This window comes from Miscanthus floridulus, chromosome 14 (assembly GCF_019320115.1).
Source record: "Miscanthus floridulus cultivar M001 chromosome 14, ASM1932011v1, whole genome shotgun sequence".
In the NCBI taxonomy this organism is placed as follows: Eukaryota; Viridiplantae; Streptophyta; class Magnoliopsida; order Poales; family Poaceae; genus Miscanthus; species Miscanthus floridulus.
The window spans coordinates 80,658,816-80,679,930 of record NC_089593.1 but is presented as its reverse complement, the minus strand read 5'-3'; the positions used below and the strand labels follow the sequence as shown (position 1 = coordinate 80,679,930).

General features: G+C 41.0%; 1 protein-coding gene across 1 annotated transcript; it reads left to right on the top strand.

Moving 5' to 3' along the window:
* Nucleotides 1-15,713: 15,713 nt before the first annotated feature.
* Nucleotides 15,714-17,565, top strand: LOC136503854 (uncharacterized). Its single transcript, XM_066498800.1, has 2 exons — nucleotides 15,714-15,993; nucleotides 16,092-17,565. Exons 1-2 carry the CDS (start codon nucleotides 15,839-15,841, stop codon nucleotides 17,563-17,565), a joined length of 1,629 nt encoding a protein of 542 aa, XP_066354897.1. The 5' UTR covers nucleotides 15,714-15,838.
* The last annotated feature ends 3,550 nt before the right edge of the window (nucleotides 17,566-21,115 follow it).

The window sequence follows — 21,115 nt, the reverse complement described above, 5'->3', positions numbered from 1 at the left end:
GAATTGTGTCCCATAAATCCAGCTTCTATCCATCTATTTTGAGAGTAAAATAAACCTTGCACTCAGTCCTAAAATTAGAGTAAACTCAACAAAATTCAAAAACACATCCAACACATGCATATATATAACGAAATTCAAAAACAAATCAAACCTTGTACTGCTCTGTCCCACGCGCCGGCGCTGCTCTGTCCCACGATCGCCAGCGCTCCTCTGTCCCACGCAAACCACCGCTACCCTGTCCCACGCAAGTCGCCACTGCCCGCCGCTGCTCTCCTCGCCCCACGATCACCGGCGCTGCTCTGACCGCCCCACTATCGCCGACGCTGGTGCACTGACCCATGCGTGCCGCCGCTGCTATGTCCCACGAGCGCTATATATATAGTTCGCTGTGATTGTGAATGAATTGAAAAAAAATACGAATGATTACTATTTACCTATAGGGCCTCAGCGCCTCGCCTCGCCTGGGTCTGGGTGCCTTGCCGCCGTCAGGTCAGTTCATCACGCTCAACGCGATACGCGGCCGATAGGGCATCAGGGCGATAGGAGATGTCGAGACTTGGGATCGCAGCAATCTGGGAGACAAAATGACGTCCATCCAACGGCCAGGAAATCATTTTCTATTGGGCTAATAGGCTTGCTAATGGGCGATGTTGCTATTGGGCCAAGGCTTCTATGCTTACTGCTTAGCTATACGTTTGCAAATAGAAAAACATGCATGCCTTTATCACAAAACGGCGAGTGCTCCAGTGGTAACGCACCAACATGTCTAACAGCAGGTCGCAGGTTTGAATCTCCCTGCGTGCGCTATTTTTTGGCAAAAAAAGGGAGGCGGAAGGATGCAGGATCAGCTAGACCGTGTGGGCCACGCTGCCCCACTTGTTCGCCGCCACGTCCTCAGGCTAAGACCCGCTGGTGGGACCGCATCGCCACGTCTTCGAGGTTGGGACCCAATGCTGGGACCACATAGCCACGTCCTCGAGGTGGGACCTGTTGGTGGGACCACGGCGCCATGTCCTCGAGGTGGTACACGAGCCAAACGATCTATGACGATTTAGTTTTGTTGTTTTATGACGATTCTTTTGTTTTTGTCATTATTCTTTGTGCCAAAGCTCCGTCACTTGTTACTTATGACGAAGCTAGAAATTTCGTCATATAAAGCGCTTGTTCTGTGATGAAATTTGTAAGCGTCACGACTGAATCGTCATTGATGAACACATTTCTAGTAGTGAAAGAAATATAAAAAACAAATGGAGATTGAAACTAGTGGGAAGCCAAACTGCAGCTCACCTTTACTCCCGGGTGGATCAACCACCCGGGACTAAAGGTGGGCTGCGTTTTCGCGGCCCGCCAAAATCCCCTTTACTCCCGGGCCGTGGCTACACCCGAGACTAAAGGTTAGACCTTTAGTCCCGATTCTAACCATCACCCGGGACTAAAGAACCTTGCCAAGGTGGGCTGCATTTTCGCAGCCCACCAAAATCCCCTTTACTCCCGGGCCGTGGCTACACCCGGGACTAAAGGTCAGACCTTTAGTCCCGGTTCTAACCATCACCCGAGACTACAGGTCTCCCTTTATAAACCATGCCCTTCTCCCTTCTCTAGTTCTCTTCCTCTCTGTCTCCACCACACCGTCGCCTCATCTTCTCCACCAGATCGATCTGATCCAATAGCGCCGCCGCCCCTAGGTGACCACCCTAGCCTCGCCTCATCACACACGCACGCTGTCACTGGCCCCACGTGCACGCGCGCTTCTTCTCCGCCAGCCAGCGCACGCCTCGCTCATCCTCGTCCATCGTTGCCTCAGTCCTCGCCGGAGCGCGCCCAAGCCTTCCCCGCGCTGCCGCACCTTTGAGGACAAGGAGCCCTGGAGCCTTCCCCATGCTGCCTCACCGGAGCGCGCCCGAGCCTTCCCCACGCTAAGCGTCCCTAGCCTGAGCGATGCCGCAGCGGAGGAGCCGCCTGAGCCGACGCACCGCCGAGGACGAGGAGCCCCGGAGCCATCAATTGGGTCTGTGTTTTGCTCATTTCGATTTCTTGCGGCTGGACATCAATTGGGTCTCTTGTATGTGCCTGTTGTATGTGCCGACGGGGTTTGGAAGACGACGACTAGGGCTCATTTGATCTCTTGTATGTGCCTGTCAGTAGCATGAATCATGAATGAACCATCAACCAAGGCAACCTAAACGACGCTCAGCGCTGGTCAAACCCTGTCGGATCGGATCGACAAGCGGCGGCTTACGTGATCTTAGAAGATGTGTGAGGTCATGAGAGCGTGTGTTTTTTCTCAATTTTGTAGAGCAGGTCACTTAGAATTAATTTTTCCATGAAACGCCCATGAGCTCACCGATGTCGAGCAGGTCACTTAGAATTAATTTTTCCATGAAATGAAGTACTTAGAAATCATGCCTTTTATTTTTTAGAATTAATTTTTCCATGAAATGAACTACTTAGAAAATAGTTAGAAAATTGTAGGAAATCCATACTAGTTGAACTTGCAGACCGTGTTCATCTCGGCTAGCATGTTCTCTGCCGAGCGATAACGGACGTCAAGGAGGTGCTTTGATTCTACGAGGGAGAGCGGCAACGGTCGTGGAAGACCGTGTTCCCTTCCTCGTAGAATCGAAGCTCTTCCGTGGCCAAGTATGGTGCCGTCCGGTGGAGAAATGCTCACCGAGATGATCACGTAAGCAAGGTCATGAGAGCGTGTGTTTTTTCTCAATTTTGTCGAGCAGGTCACTTAGAATTAATTTTTCCATGAAACGCCCGTGAGCTCACCGATGTCGAGCAGGTCACTTAGAATTAATTTTTCCATGAAATGAAATACTTAGAAATCATGCCTTTTATTTTTTAGAATTAATTTTTCCATGAAATGAAATACTTAGAAAATAGTTAGAAAATTGTAGAAAATCCGTACTAGTTGAACTTATAGACCGTGTTCATCTCGGCTAGCATGTTCTTTGCCGAGCGGTAATGGACGTCAAGGAGGAGCTTTGATTCTACGAGGGAGAGCGGCAACGGTCATGGAAGACCATGTTTCCTTCCTTGTAGAATCGGAGCTCTTCCGTGGCCAAGTACGGTGCCGTCCGGTGGAGAAATGCTCGCCGAGATGATCATGTAAGCAAGGTCAACTAGTACGGATGGTTATTTATTTTAACATGTTTTTGAGCTAGAATTTGATGGATATTTGATAACTTCAGACCTACAAATATCATCTACAAATGTTACTATCCTCGAGGTGGCACGTCCTACAGGAGTCCATTTTATAGACATAGTTTTTATTTTTTATAGATATATCTAGTAGTGTAAAAGCTAGATGGCTGCCCCAAAAGACAGCATGGATGAAGAAATGATGGATATTATCAACACCGGCACTCAATTTGCCGATGGTGACCAGCAGGATGTAGATGACGGGAGTCAATACCTGGCTCTTGAAGATAACCAAGAAAATATTGTGCAAGAAAATACTGGCGAGGTATATATATTTATATATATTTGAATATCTATCATCTATTATGTGTACACATGATATTTATTTTTTTTAAACGTAGCCCTCTAGACCGACGACCACAACGGCGAAAAGCAAAAATATTCGAGGCCCAAAAAAGCCATTGGAGGGGTGCTACATAATATCGGAATTCAATATCGAGACAGGCGAACCACTTGGTCCACATGCAAGGAAATTCATGCAACACTGTGGGTGCCTTGTAAAGGATAGACTTCCGATCAGTGCCCGTGAATGGAAGCAAAAGATCAACGAGCCTCATGTTAGTTTTGTCTCTGATCTTGATAAGAATTTAATTTGGGAAAATATCCTTCAACATTCCATGTTGCAAGCGGATGATTATGATGATATCAACGATGATGAATTGAAGGAGCTAGTTTGAAAGTGGGCTATGAAGAAGATGGCCACACAATTCCAGACTCGGAAGAAATCCCTATACATGAAATACGTCAAGAAGAACCTAATGCCCAATTTCAATACTAGTGGCCCGCTCGCGAAGTTGAGGCCCTACTAGAATGATTTGGTATAGTACAAGACATCAGAAGAGGGTGAGGAATGGGTGAGAAGGAACCAAGAGAATGCCCGACATAAGGTATACCACCATGGCATGGGATCAGGTGGCTACGCGACTGCCATTCCCAAGTGGGAAAAAATGGAAGTGGACATTCTTGCCAAGGGTATCACACCAGAATCACTCAATTGGCCCAAACAAGTGAAGAATTGTTTTTTCGCTCATGGAGGAAGACTGGACCTAGAGACCGGGAAGCTGGTTTATGGCCCAAAACTCGAAAAAGCAACACAAAGATTTTCTTATGCTCTACAAGCTAAAGCTATTGGTGCATTCAGGCCCAATAGAGAGAAGGATGAATTGACGTATGCCATCGGGACTGCTGAACACAGTGGCCGAACGGGAGGTTTAGGACAGAACATTTCTTGAGAGCATGGTTTCCCTAATGATAGAGATACCTACAGAAGCCGACAGAGAAGGAAGGATGAGGAAGCAGCGCGGATCAGCATGTTGGAGGAATATGTTCGTGAGTCACGGGAGGCGTTGCTTCAAGCACAGGAGCGCGAAAAAGACATGCAAGCTAGAATGCAGGACAAAATCATAAAGCAAGTGCAAATAGCAATGAGTGCCCAAAGGCAGGAATCAACATTAATATTAGCCCCCCTGATCAGTTGAAAAGCAGCTGCGCTTCCATGGAGTTGCCAAATCAAGATGACTCAATGCTACGTTTCCCTATGGATGACATCACTACACCGTTTACATCATGTGAGCTACATATTCCAAAAGGGAATGCCACAATCATGGTGGCTCTCGGTGTTTTTTCTCCTTCAGATCCTACCAAGACACCAAGAATCCATGGGGCAATAATACCACCTGGATATGTTAGCGTCTCAGTGGATAGAGTTAATAAAGGTTTTAGTGATCTGGCTCTTGACATTCTAGGAGGTGATGGGGAGAAGACTCTAGGAGAAGCAGAGAAGACATTCATACTATGGCGCAAGCGCTACATCATTATTCCTAGGGTCTCTAGTCCACCGCCGCTTCCTCAACTGCCAGACAATAGGTGCGGACAAAAGTGAGTGAAATAATTTTTTCACTAGTTTTCTATTGACATGCATGATTAATAATAACAATTTCTTATACCTAATTATTCTTTTTTGTACTCACACAGTAGGGCCTCCGCCAACCTAAGTCCAATTATTCAATCTCTAGATCATCATAGTGCTCCGGGCAATGATTATGCAATGCCACCACCGCCGCCACCTCCAAGGAGGTCTCCAACGCCTCCAAGGAGGTCTCCAACGGCTGCCCCGCCTCCCTTCATGACCAAGAAGTAGCCAGCTCCTAAGAGGTCTGCCCCGCAAATGAAGTCGTTGGCCCAGCAACCGGCAAAGAAGAAAGCCTCCTCTAATCCAGTTATTCCCCAAAAACTGGCTTACGAGAAGAGTGAAAAAGAATTAAATGTTGCAGTACAAAAAGATGTGAGCAGTTTCTTCGAAAAAGTAAGAAAGCAACGAGAAGCGAGGGAGAACCCAGAGAAACCGTACTTCTACCTACCTCTAGATCTTCTAAGAAAGAAGGTGGACTAGAAAAAGCGGGAATCTCAAAAGACCCTGCCAAAATCGGACTACGATCGCTCTCTCACCAAGTCATTTGAGGCGGCGCAGAAAAAGACTAGAGCAGGGAAAGGTGTTGCACAACTCAGACAACAATCGCAACAATCAGTCCCCCCTCTTATCATTCATAATGAATATGGTTCAAACTAAGACGTACTGGATGTCGATTTTGAGGACCTAGCTCGGTTTTACGAGGATACCGGTTTGGACCTTGCCCAAGTGCTCGCTGAAGGACCATCTGCTCCGAAAGTGGATCCTTGGAAGAAATTCGAACATGGAAAGAGTCTATACAGCCTTGAGGCCTTAGGTGAACTGGGTACGCAAATGTACCTGCTAAACAAGTGGTACATGGTGGCATGTGAACGGGGAGAGAACTTTGTTTCTGTTAGAGTTAGAAACCAACATTACTTCCGTGTCAATGACATTATATATGTCGAGTTTTTAGAATTACACCAACTATGCCACCTGGACTCTCTCGACAAAAGGCTCATTAGCTGCTATTGTCTGTAAGTGTGATTATTTTCTACTATTAAAGTGTATATATATAAAGCTACATGTATATATATATAAATTATATATCCTCACACTATATTTTTATATATGCAGATATGAGATGACAGAACTCAGAAAGAGAAAGGATAATGATGTTGGTTTTGTTGATCCAAATGTCGTATTCAAACACCCTAATCCCCCGCCTCAATGGAAAGCTGAACTCGAGGAAAATCTCATGAGGTTCTTAGTAAACCAACAAAACAAGGACATACTCTTCCCCTACAACTTCAAGTGAGTGTTAAATAATTAATGTCGATCATATGGACATTTGTTCAATTATTTGCTTACTAGCTAAGCTATCTCCCATATATATATGTTGACTCTAGTTAATGTCGATCATATTTGTGTATAAAAACATATGCAACAATCACTAGATATTGACGGTCATCGATATGGCCAATAGTTGGTTGAGCATCTTAGACTCGTTAAGAAAAGAGCAAACAGAGTACCAAGACATGATAGATATTATCCAAGGGTAATTTGGTCTCTCTAGCAACTATATATACCCTGATCTCTTAACTGCAACAATTATTAAAGGTCAAATTAATTTTTTTATTTTATTGGGCGCAGTGTTTGAAAAAGTTTCATTGAGGAACACCACATGAAACATTGCAAAGCACCACTAGATGTAATCGCACACAAAGTAAGTACTAGCTACATATATATATATATATATATATATATATATATATATATATATATATATATATATATATATATATATATATATATAATTCAATTAACACCATGCATGCTTTTAATTCACCGGATCTTTTTTCTCATAAAAGTTGGTTCTGAGGCAAGAATAGGGGAATAACTACTGCGGATACTATGTTTGCGAGTTCATCATGGCGTACACAAAAAGAATTCCTGAAGAGACCCTCAAAGTACGTTATATAAATATATTCATATATTCACAATTTCTTTTATTGCTCATATATATAAGTAATCACGTGACCAACACACACACACACATATATATATATATATATATATTAATATTTTTCCTTTAACTTTTATTGAAGACTCTATGGTTGAAGAAAAAAGTCATACGACGTGACCAATTGAAAGCAATTCAAGAGACCATAGCAGAATTTCTTAATGACCAGGTCTTAAACCTCGCCGACGAGTTCTACAATGACGTGAATGAAATATGGAAGCCAAACCAGATGGAGTGAATTTGTTATCCCAAGGATATGATAGAATATACAATACAAACTTTATTTGTAATATATATATATATATATACATATTATATGTACATAAAATAACGTACAATATATGTATATGCATGTAATATATACGTTAGTTTCATACATTAGTTTGTACGAAATGTTCGAACATTATAAGCGTGTAGAATACGTATATTATTAGCAGCGTAGAATGCGTATTCGAAAACCTATTCAAAAACCAACACGAATCATCAATTGAAAATAGAAACAAAAAAAAAGAAAAAAAATAAAAAATTTAGTTCCGGTTGGTAATACCAACCGGGACTAAAGGGCCGGCCCACGTGGCCAGGCCGGGAGGCCTCTTTAGTCTCGGTTGGTATTATCAACCGGGACTAAAGGTTTTCTTTTTTTTTTGTCTTTAGGCTGTTTACACGGTGTTTAAACAAAGTTAAACGATCTAAACGGTTTTGTACCTTAAAAAAATACATATAATTATATATGTGCATGTAAAAAATCAAGTATTCTAGCATTTATACATATTTATCCGAGTAAAAATCAATTATTTTGGTATGTATATATATTTATGCATGTGAAAAGAACCAAATATAGAGATTTATGCATGTAACATATCAAGTGTACACATTTATAAATATAATAAACTTAAGTATACAAATTTATCGATTCAAAACTGAACTAGATTTACCTCGTGTTCGCCTAAACAGCGGTTTAGCTTGTTTAATGCTGTTTATCTCCGTTCCGTTTAGGCCGTTTAGACCGTTTTTCCCATTTTTTTTACCGTTTAAACGGTCAACCGTTTAACTTCCGTTTACCCCCTAAACAAAACAATTTACCACCGTTTACCATTTACTGGCCGTTTAGGCGAACACTGTCCATACTGAATGCTGTGAGAAGCTGTCATAACTAAATTCCATGTATCCAGCTTCACTATTTATACTCAAATTTAGAGAATTTTACTACTACACGAGTACAGGACGACTTTTTCAAAAGAGATTTACAGTATATACAATAATATATACAGAAATGCTATATCATATCTATGTGTTTTGTGGTTTATTGGCACCCGAATTTTCTATCCACTGGATGATGAATATATCATATCTATGTCCGATTTGGTGCCGGTTGGTTTGTGACGCTGATTTGCAGGGCCCACTCTAGACGTTACTTACTGTTTCAAATTGGGAGCCGCGCCTATCCATTTCTAGCTGCCTCATTTTCCCGTCTTCTTCTTACTATGCTCACAAAGGCGATTCCATCAGTTTCCAGGTTTGTTGCTTTTGCTTTTGCTTCCTTCGATTCCATGAATTCATCGTTTGGGTATGTTGGATCCGCATTATGCTAGGCCACCATCAATTCCGGTGCCGCCAAGCCCTCCCGTGTCCATTGCGTCACCAGCAACGACGACCACCGCGGCGAGGTGCTACAGCCGGCTCGCCCGTTCAAGTCCTCGTGGCTCGCCTCCGCCTCCACCTCCCACGTTACGCCCCCGCCCCCGCGTTGTTTCCCCCCTCGCCCCCGCGCCCGACTTCATGCTGCTTTGTACGCTACGCCCGACGTTTGCAGCGGCCAGGAATGCCTCAGTATCCAGAACGCCGGCGGCCATCGCGGTTGTGGTTGCTGTCTTTGGAGCAGCTAGGTTTAACTAGGTTGAGGTTCGTTCTAGTGGAGTGGAATGCCGCGGATTTGAGCTGCTTAGGGTTGGGGAATTTTAGTATCAATTTTGGTCCCCCGATTTTGATTTCCATCTGTTGTATTGGCTTATGTTCCCCTCAGTTTATTTGATCTGATAGGTTGCTTGTGGTTGCTTCACTAGTTCATTGCAGCCAGTTTACGATCTCTGTTCGTGCTCTGTTTTTTCTTTTCATTTCATCAGATCTTGTTTTCTTAACTGAATGCAGAGCAAATAATGGTTGTTGTTTTATGGCACCTTAGTATGAATGGTGTGATAGCAGACAAGCATGGACATATAGGTCACTTTGTAAGTTGATTTTTAGGACATGTGAACATTTTAGTGATACATGGTGTAGCGATCGGAAATGTAGAGTAGGAGTGCAGCTTATCCACATGCTGAAATTTTCCCTTATAAATTTCTCAACTGGTCCAAATCAGTATAGGTTCAGATTTGGTGTCTTGTGGGGTCTTCACATGCATTACCTTATACTTACCTTTGGTTGTTGCTAAATCGAGTTTGAACATGTGTCTTGTAGTGCTCTGGTTTTTCCTTATCTTAGTATCACATAGCATTGAATTGGAAGTGCAAGAGATCTGAACTAGTGTGTTTCTGTATCCTAGTTTATCTATGGTGTATTTCAGACTCTTGCCTTGCTGCTAAGGTCAGTGATGTTCTAATGGCATGAACATAGTAGAGGGCCTGTTTGCATATGCCTGTTTGTTTGTTACCGTATACCAAATCTACTCCTCCGTACTGGTTTGTTGTATTTGTTCAATTCAGCATGTGCCAGGAAATCTCTTTCTTGATTCAGTACACAGTATAATAATAAATCAGAGTTGAGTGTCCATGACTGCATTATAGGTTTCTCACCGGCCCCCATCCTGTGATTTGTGAGTACATTGATAGCAGTAGTCATAGAATTGTATACTTATCCGGGATGTCTGAAACAATGACACTGGTTAACATGGAATAGGGACCTGCTACTTGTTAGCTGCATCCACCAATTACTGATTGGTTTGAACTCTTCTCCTCTTCTGCAACTCCAACCCAATGAGATGCAGCAGCAGCAGACTGCTTCTTTTTGGGCAACCAGTTGAACCCAGGAACGGGCATCCTTGTTGGTATCTCTGAAATCGGATTCTTTGTTTTGACTGGCTGACATGGTTCATTGTGCAGACCTATATGGCCGAGATAGTTAGATTTGTTTAGTCTTGGTCTGTGGCCACATCTGCGCAAGAGTGTTGAGGTGGCATGGCGGAATGAGAAAAATTATTGAGCAATACGTATATATATATATATATATATATATATATATATATATATGGTGTTGTATCTGTTTTCTTTACTAAATGCAGAGCAAAAAACAGTTGTCGTTTATGCCACCTTAGTATGAATCAAGTGCTAGTATCCTATTCTTCGTATATGTTTGCTAGATTTCTTTTTATGGGCAGCTTTATTAATTCAAGACGAAACAAGAAATTATAGAAAATAAACTTTTGTGTCAGGCACCTGAAAGGTCTTGAGATGTTGTGCATTTGTGCTAACAGTCACACTGAACTTGTTACTTTGTTATATTTCTGCAATCTAAAACCTATTATTCATTTCGTTGCTTCAGTTAATTTGCTGAATCTCTATTTTATAACTGAAACTCTGTTTCTAACTAAAACTCATGTGTTTTTAACTGAAACTCTATTTATAAGCTAACTCGTATTTTTCTAGGTAATGAAGACTTCAGTTCTGATGCTGAATCTGTCAATGGGGAGAATGATGATGATTTTGATATGAACTCTGAAGAAAACGACTTAGCTTCTTTGGATCCACATTTGTCAGAGGACGAGATTGATGAAGTTGAACTAGTGAAGACTTGCAAGCATTTTAGACAGGTTTGTTGTTATTATTCTTGTTTTCCCCCTATTTTCCTTTTAATCCCTCCTTTTACATGGGGCAGCCTGCATTGTGTCATTTTTCTTATGCATGGCTGGATGAGATGTGTGGGTCTTGTGGATGCAATGCTAGTGTGGTCCATGTTGTGGCTCCTTAACTTTGTACAACTAGAGTATTTTTGTCATGGTCGAGCATGCGTTGTGCAGGAAGTGCTGATTATATGGGGAGAGACCAGCTGTTCCCGGTGGAGAAGGTGTTTGCAGTTCAGAGGTAGAGGGTTTCTTCACACACACACTTTGGTAGTCTGCAAAGCCCATTTTTTCTCTCCCCAAACATATGGCGTCGCCCGTGCTAATTACAATAACACTGACTGATATTGTAACACCCGGTTTTAAGGACAAAACCTGATGCACACCATATGTGAGTTTTTAGAATCAAATCTCACATACAGCTACAATTGAGGGGTGATATCAAATAACAACGCTTAAATACATAGCGTACTTAGTAAAAAGAATTAACTTTAGAAACAATCAACGAGTAGACAACTCCGATCTCCGGGTGTAGACTTCACTCCACTGGATCCAACTGACTGGTTGATCACAAGCCTAACTCCTTCAGACTCTAGCAAACTGATATCTAGCCTGAGGTGTGGGGGAAATTGCAAGAGTGAGTCCATGTCGAACTCCGCAAATATAGGAACAAGGTAGAGTATTCCATAACCACATGATCAAGTGTGATTGAATAATAAATAACTTAAACATTAAACACAAATGATTATCTCAACAAGTAAAAGTCATTATCCCTTAATGTAAGTGTTCCAAGGCCGCTCGTATCCGTGAGCACGGCTATTATAACAGTTTTACACTCTGCAGAGGCTATACACTTTCACTGTGAGTCATGATTTCCAAATGTATGGGTTTGCAAGGTCCAAAACACCAGAAACCATATAAAGCCACCCAAGAGCTCGTCTAACCGGCCAGGGCCACAGGGTCATTAGATATAGGAACCCCCCTTTCCAAAAATAAAGTAAAATGCCGCTTCCAAAGCTAGGCTCAACAGGACAGAGGCTGTCCTATACCCAACTCGCAGACCTCTAACCAGCTAGAAAAGGGTTTCTCAAATAACTAGAGCCAGAGCCATATAGCCCTCACAGTTGTACGTTAAATCCCGGATGATCAGTTACAAGACAAGTCCTTCTGTTGCTAAAAAGTCATCTTGTTTATGTTTATAGCATATTCATTAATCAAGTTTCAAGATCATGGTTACAGAGAGAAAACCCAAACTATACTTGCCTTAAGCTCTTATCTTCTTTTTCTTGTAGCCAAAACCTTCAGTAATCTTCTTCTTGATCTCCAACTTCTTATAGATCACCAACGCAAAACTCACCGACTGAGACCGATCACAAAGCACCACACAAGCATCCGAACAAACATGCATTGCAAACATAGTAGATTAGAACAATACACCAATCAATAAAAAGGTTTGAAAACCAACATACGAATTGCTACGATCACACAGACAGGAGAAACACTCTAACCGGAACTACGATGAACAAGAAACGACGTCCGGGAGTTTTATATTATAAAAGAAAAGAAGGACCTCCCTGCTTGATTTATTTTAGCTAAACAAAACCATGTGAAGTTTATTAATTCAGATTAGTCAAATCATGTTTAATCCAAAAGTCGAGTTAGGATTAGTCATTTTTTATTAATAAATATAGACGTATAATTTAAGTCAAATTATACTTAAATTTTCAAAGATGAAAGGACACGTGAGAACATCTGTTCCGATTATATGTAATGCATGTTTGAGCTAAGAAGAATTAAAAACATATTTTTATTAGCAATTAAGCAAATTAATATTTTGTTTATGAAATGCCATGGTGCAGAACCTATGTTTGCTCCTATTTCAGAATATTGGTAGCATGCACACTAATCAAATTAGTATTTAATTTATAAAACTTTTAAAAACATGTGACATGAAAAATGTTGACACTAACAAACCGAGTCACGTCAACACTAGCGCAACAAGATTGAACTAAATGAAAGTTAGATGTGAAAACGAAGGATTAAAGGAGGATAGATAAAGGCTTACAAGAAAATATAAGTGTGGACAGGTATTCTCCCATTGGCCAATTGCTTGCTTGTTTAACTTCTGAAAGCAGATGGACTGTTACAGGGCTGGACTCGGCTGACAGCTTGACATACGGAGGCATGCAGTCAAGCGAACACTAGTGATGATCGGAGATGACATTCACAGATATACGTACAAAAAGGGAGGAGTTTAGTAGCCTACCGTGTGGCCGGGCAGCAAAATTGTGACATCGATCAGAGCGCAGGACGAACCGGCATCAATCAGCGATGGACATGTTAGACAGCTAAACAACGGCCTCGGCAACTTGCTACCTGTGGAGATGTATGTACACGTCCAGGCATGTCAGGCGGCAGCAATCCTGGGCGGCAGGAAGAAAGTATGACACGCCGCGGCGGTGGGCATAGGATGTATGAAAAATAATTAACGAAACAGGATCGTGAGAAAGCAGGGTTAACATAAAGGCAAAACAAGAAAGGATGCTGGACTTCGAATTCTCAGCAACAGAACTGATAGAATCATCAATGAATCATCAATGGCTGGACGTGGTGAAGGTCACACGATCGAGCTGGAGCATTCTTGGAGCACGGAGATCCAGCTGCGAGCAGACGACGACGGATGACTAGTACATACACTCGATCAAGCCGAGGCAAGATGACAAGTGGCATTCTTTCTGGCTCCCTTGGGGCGATGGATGTATGTCGGCAGATTTCCATTGGAGCTCGATAGTCAGCAAACTTGGCTTCCTCACCTGCTCGGGCAGGGAGAGCACACAGCCAGACATGGCGACAAGCACGTGGTAGGTGTGTGCATACTGCAGATTGGATATAAGAAGCAAGGGATGTTGCCAAACATTCAGCATATAAGTCACGTACGTGGATAAAGAGAGCTTGCATAATACATAGGCTACATGGTTAGCGTACGCGATCATAAGCAAGAGAATCAGCGACCGGACAAGCAAACAGACAAGATAAAGAGGGTTTGTGTGCAAGAGCTCACCATGTCTCAAAGACAAAGGACGTACAACGACGTCAGGCGGCAGGGCGGAACATAGAGGCGGCAACCAAGTGCTTCGTATGGTCTTCTCCTCACGTGATGGAGACCAGCAGTGGAGACCAGCAGCATGGTTCTCACCAAGATGCATGTAGATGATGTGGTGATGGCAGCAACGTTGGCTCCTAAAGAGGTGGCAGCGGCTACAGGGCCAACTGAGGTGTCAGCGAACGACACGGAGGCTGCCATGGCGACCTGAGGTGACCAACGTTTATTAGTTGCAAGGCGTTGGAGACGACGTAGTATAGAGAAAAGACTTTTCAGGAATTCCCAAACTAGGGGCTCCTTTTACAATGGTTATGAGGTGTTTTGCCCAAGGTATTGGTACATATATATAGGGCCAAGAACAGGGGCGGAGGGCTCGGTAGGGCAAGGTAGGGCGCTCGCCCTACCTTGGCTCCACGCGGATACCCACCCCAAGTTGATCCGGCCACCATGGATTCCAGGTTGAAGGTCCGCTGGCTGCTACTATCGTCCTATCGAACAAACTCTGAATGTCCGCACGAGAAAGATGACTGAACGTCTGAACCGTTCACTTCATTAGTTGGCCTTTGCCTTTTGGGCCTTGACGCTTGCCTTGTGGGCTTGTGCTTGTGGGCTGCGCAAGCACATTAGCTAGCCCTTTCATTTTCTAGCGTAACTGTGTAAGGACGACCCCTTTGCGGCTTTGCCTTCCGCCGCCGGCCGCTCCAAATTCCTATCGCGGCTCGCCAGTTCGGCAGACGGCAGTTCGTGACTTCGCTTCTTGGTCTCGGATGCGGTGCGGGCAGCAACAGCAAGCCGGCGATCACCGACGTTGAGACGAAGCCTTCGGCACTGTCGCACTGACTGTTCGCAGTCGCAGGACGCAGGTCGCATCTCAGCACATACGCAGTAAGTCATCCAACTCTCTGATACTTTTTTTGTTTTCCCATTGTTATTATTCAATCATTTGGTTTTCAAATTAATTTGCTTTGGTTGATTTTGAAACACAGGGAATTATAAAATATTAATATGGAAGATGACTTTGACTGTGACTCAGATGAGTATGAACAAGCTGTTGCTGCAGTTGAAGAGGAGATGGAAAATGAAATGGCAGGATTACAAGATGAAGAGGAGATTGAAACTGATGGGGAAGGTATTATAACTCAGTTCAATCCGGATCACGTTATCACTGATCCGGGGCTTCGTATACCGATTGATCAATTTTCTATCAACATTAGATCTGAAGTTAGAAGGGCTTTCATAGATAAGGGTCCGACTCAACCAATTGGTTATAATTTCCCTAAAACAAATAAGAAAAGATGCTTTCAGAAAAGTTGGTTCAAGCAACATCCTTGGCTTGAATACAGTGTGGAGAAGGATAGGGCCTATTGTTTTCATTGTTATCTTTTCAAGCGTGATCGAATCGATGACAAATTTGGATATGATGTCTTTACAACATTGGGGTTTAACAATTGGAAGAATGCATATTTGGCGCTTCCAAAACATGATGGAAAAATCCACAATCAGTGTAGGACAGCATATGAAGATTTCAAAAATCAAAGAACAAGTGTGAAACATAAGGTTGACAAACATACAAAAGATGCACTAATCAAATATGAAACTCGGTTGGATACATCATTGGGTATTGTGAGTTTGCTCACATTGCAAGCTGAACCATTCCGTGGACACGATGAGTCCCTTGCTTCTTTGAATAAGGGGAATTTTCTAGAGTTTCTTGATTGGTATAAAGAAAGGAATGAACAAGTGAGGCTTGCATTTGATGAGACATGTCCCAAAAATGCCAAGATGACTTCCCCAACAATTCAAAAAGAACTTGCAGAGTGTTGTGCAATTGAGGTCACCAAAGCAATAAAGGAAGAGATGGCGGGTTGTCTTTTCTCCATTCTTATAGACGAATCGCGTGATATATCTGTCAAAGAACAAATGGCTGTGGTTGTGAGGTAAGTAATTGATTATATAATGTTAATTGTTATTGTAATTGATTATATAATTGTTAATGTTAAAATTAGCTAATCAGATTATAATATCTATGTTGTAGGTTTGTGAACAAGAAAGGAAAAGTGATTGAAAGATTTTTAGGTATTAAGCATGTTAAGGAGACAACCTCAGAAGCACTGAAGACAGCAGTTGTTGAAGTACTTGGTGAGCATGGGTTACACATTGCAAATCTACGAGGGCAAGGGTATGATGGTGCTTCTAATATGAGAGGAGAATTTAATGGCCTTCAGAAGCTTATTCGTGATGAGAACCCATATGCTTTCTATGTCCATTGCTTTGCTCATCAATTGCAGTTGGTAGTTGTTTCCATCTCAAGATGTTGTTCATCTATGGAGGATTTCTTTGATTATGTGGCCTTGATTGTGAACACCACTACTTCATCTTGCAAGAGGAAGGATTTACTGCTAGATAAGCAGCGCAGGATTCTTTTAGGCAAGTTGAGCAGTGGAGAGATTTCCACAGGAAGAGGGAAACATCAAGCAACATCCTTGGCTAGACCCGGAGATACAAGATGGGGTTCTCATTACAAGACATTACTTCGTATTGAATCAATGTGGGATTCAGTAATTGAAGTTCTACAAATTGTGTATCAAGATGAGCGTAATCCAAGTAGGGCAGGAGGTTTAGTGGAAATCATGGAGTCTTTTAGCTTTGTGTTCATCATGAAGATGATGTTGCAAATCTTGCGCATCACAAATGAGCTCTCTCTTATCTTGCAAAGGAAGGATCAAAATATTGTTCAAGCCATGTCTTTGGTTATTGATGTGAAAACACGTTTGATGAATTTGAGGAATGATGGTTGGGAGCCACTATTACAGGAAGCCACAAAATTTTGCAGTGAAAATGATATCCCAATACCAAATATGAATGAAGCAGTACCAAGATTTGGAAGATCAAGAAAAGGGGGCAAGAACAACATCACTCAAGACCATTATTTTTGTGTTGATATCTTCTATGCTGCTATAGATGCTATTACCACAGAGTTTGATCATCGGTTTAATGAGGTATCTTCAGAGTTGCTTGTTTGCTTTTCTTGTCTTAACCCGAGAGATTCATTCTCTAAATTTGATGTGCACAAGCTTGCTCGGCTTACTGAGATATATTCTGATGATTTCTCCTATTTCGAAAAGAAGGGTATAAAAGATCAACTTGAGTTATTTATTATTCATGTGAGAAGAATTGAGGAGTTTAGAGATTGTCATGATCTGGCAAGTCTAGCTGCAAAAATGGTTGAACTTGATAGACATACTGTTTTCCCATCAGTTTATCATCTAATTGAGCTGGCATTGATACTACCGGTAGCGACGGCATCAGTTGAAAGGGTCTTTTCAGCTATGAAGATTATCAAAACAGAATTGCGCAACAAGATGTCTGATGATTGGCTCAATTACTTAATGGTGTGCTACATTGAGCGAGAAATATTCAAAGGAATTGATCTTGAGAAGATCAAGAATACATTTCAAAACAAGAAAGATAGGCAAATGCAATTGCCTAGGCCGCCTAGGCGTGACTGAAGCTTCATTGTCACATGGTTAGTTGACTTTACTTGTATTTTCTATAGTTCTTTATATCCTAAATGCTTGTACTTTGTGCTTCGCTATCACAATGTCTAATGAATCATTTTGAGAGATATTAGTTCTTTATATCCTAAATGCTTGTACTTTGTGCTTCGCTATCACAATGTCTAATGAACCATTTTGAGAGATATTACTTTACTATATATGTTATCGACTTCGCCCTACCTTAAATTTTTTTCGTCCTCCGCCACTGGCCAAGAACTCCCCACATCTACATCAACTAGCCATATGGTACTAATTGATGTTGCACCCTCCACCTTTACTAATAGGCCTAATTAATTATTAAAGCCCATTAGTAAATAAAGACAAGGGCCTTTGGGCATGAGGAAATCTGAGATATTTTATTATTTTCAGAATTAATTAATTTTATGGATAAAATAATTCTAAAAAAGTCCAGAATTGAATTTTAAGCCACGAAAAATACTCCGAAGGCCCCGAAAATTCAGGGAAAATTCTCAAAGATATTTTAGAACAAGACGAACCCAAATAAAGTATTTGGAGCTCATGAAAAGATATTTTGGAGCATTTAAAAATTAGATTATGCTCACAAACAAGTGGGAACAAGTTCTGGAAAAAGCCGAAGAAATTCCAGAGGTGTTCGTGGAGATAGGTAGATGAATGGTGAGCAGAAAGAAGTGAATTGGATTTTATGGAAACAATTTTGGGATACTTCTCAAGCAGATATTAAGTTGGGAAACAAGGAATTTGATCGGTGAGAAAGACTAAGAAGTGCTGGAGAAAGATGATTGACTTACTAAACGCATTTTTAAAATCTTTTCGCACAACATGAAATAAATCAACAACCAAGCATCACATCAAGCAATAGCCCGTCAAATTAATTTGGAAAAGCTTGAAAATTCACATTTTTTCTATAACTAAATTTACGCTAGTTCAAACTAAGATTGGTAAATTTTATCCAAGTATCCAAACATTTATTTTAATTAGTGTTTTCTATGCACAACCCAAAATTAGAAATTTTGGGGTGTGACAGATATTTGTCTTGTTTTTGTGGCTGTGTCCTAGTTTGTCTTTCTATTTTATTAATGCTGATAAACAAGTCATCCTTGTTGGCTTTTTCTGTGTTGTGCATGTCCACTTCATTTCCCATTAAATTTTGTGTTTTTTCGTATTAAATTTTCAGCAAAAGACTTCTGATATGTTTTTGCTGGCACTAATGCATCCTCTCTGTCTAGAAAAGACTTGTTCAGTAGCACAAGTTAATTGTACTATTAGCAGGCTCCACATGCATGAGCCATATTTTGATATAATTGCATTAACAACAAGTAGTATTTGCACTATTTAAAATGTGCAATTTTCATATATGTGTTTTGTAATTTTTGAAGATCATATATAATATAATTGCATTAACAACAAGTTAATAGGTGGATCTTTGCTTGCTTGTCTCAATTATATTTGTGGGATGCTTATAATTTCTGAGCGAGCTAGGAATGAGGACTAACTAGCAGTTTGCTTGTTTAGAGGCTTCTAGTGCATAGCTAATTTGTTACCGTACTGATTTTGGTAGAATGTTTATTGCCCTTTGCACTCCTAGAACAGCAGAATTATCACCATCCTCCTTTTTCCTACTAAACAGGTTACACTTCAGTGTCACCCTTGTTATATTGCCGGTTGTCATCTTTCTTATCCTTGCACTTTTATGTGTGAAATCTGACCACTGAGAATCTCACTATATATGCATAGTCATTGTAGAAAGTGTAGGCATAGGTAGTTGTAGTTACATTTTGCCATACTCAATTGAATCTAAACCTTAACAAAACACTCCCTACTACAAGTAGAAAATAGGTATCAACCTATAGGACATAGGCATAGGAAAAAAAGGATAATGCAGACTTCTTAGGAACTTGGTTTTACAGTACAACTGATTCCTGGTTTGCATTTTAAGAGGCAAACTTAGTTTTCAGTTCTCTTGTGCTGGGAACATGTGAGTAGTGTCATCATCTATTTGTCTTCTTGTGCTTAGCATGACAGTCATGCTTAATTCTTTGTGCTTAGCATTTTTCTTTGTTTATTGTGATTTGTGTCAGTGCACACCAAATTTTTGTTCTTATTCTTTCATAGAAAAAAAATTATCTCTTGTGATTGTGCTAACACACCTTTTCATCTGTTTAATGTGTTTTTTGCCTGCCCACACCAAGTTTTTGTCATTGTCCTTTCATAGAACAAAATTATTGTCCTTGTCCTTTTAGAGAAAAAAATTGTCTCTTGTGATTTGTGCTAACACACCTTATCCTTTGTTTATTGTGATTTGTGCCATCCCACACTAAATTTTTGTCATTGTCCTTTCATAGAAAAAAATTGTCTCTTGTGATTTGTGCTAACACACCTTGTCCTTTGTTTATTGTGATTTATGCTAGCACACATCACATCTTTGTAACTTGTGCTTGACATGCAACTCAATTTTGTCCTGGTCCTTTTATAGAAAAAAATTGTTTATTGTGATTTGTGCTAGTACGCACCACATCTTTGTTACTTGTGATTTGTGCCAACACACACCTCAAAAGTACAATCACTCTTGATTTGTGCTAACACAACTTGAAATTTGTTTATTGTGATTTATGGCAACACAGACCCCATAAACTCACACTTACACTCTCTCTCAGTCTCTCTCTGTGTCCCTGCCCTACCAGCAGCTAGCCAGAGGATAGCCAGAGCTCTATCCTCTCTCACTCTCATAATTATTTATGTATCTGCTGTAAGATGGGACTTCACTAGACTATTTTCCTTATCATGTGATCTGTTTTGCAGTGGAATTTGTGCAAAATAGCTCTATCCTCTCATTTTTTCTGTTTTGTGCATGATCTTATCACATTGTAATATACTGTGTTTACGCTTGAGTCAACTTCAGGAAAAGAATACGGTGTTTTGATCTGTTTTGTTTTTAATTTTAGGTGCCAGCTACTATCAGGTTTGCATTAGATGGAGAAATGCCGCCCTATTTACTTGTGAAGGATCTGATTTTGCAAGTAAGCTTACAAGATCTGATATAACATTTTTTAATACTAGAAATTGCACTAGTTGTAATGTGCAATTTTTTTAATTATTGTGTTGTAATTTGTATTATGTTTTCATTTTTCTTAGTGTGTTTGGCACCATGAATTGTAGTGTCTGTCCTGTTCTCTGCCATTGCAGTAGGGGAAGAAACGTGGAAGGAAATATAAAGTAAGCCGTGAGGCAATATTTTGCTCATCTCTGTCATTGTAACTGATGTTTGATAGATTTGTGAACATAGAATTTGCAAATGCATTCTTTCTGCCCTGCATCTATTTGAACATATATATACTTCCGAGTCTGGTCTCAATTTTGCCCTGTTTGTTTACCTGCATTTAGAAACATATGATATGTCATTTGGATGAAGTTGGAGCATCATAAAGAATGAGTATGTAGTTTTAGTATTTTGCTTGAATCTATACTCTTATTATGCTGAAATGATCATGGTTTGTGATATTTACATACTCTTATTATGGTA

Excerpts from the sequence above, each read along its gene's own strand:
- LOC136503854 (XM_066498800.1), top strand. The coding sequence starts at position 15,839 with ATGACTTCCCCAACAATTCAAAAAGAACTTGCAGAGTGTTGTGCAATT. Across the intron at positions 15,994-16,091 it reads CAAATGGCTGTGGTTGTGAG|GTTTGTGAACAAGAAAGGAA; the intron begins GTAAGTAATTGA and ends TCTATGTTGTAG.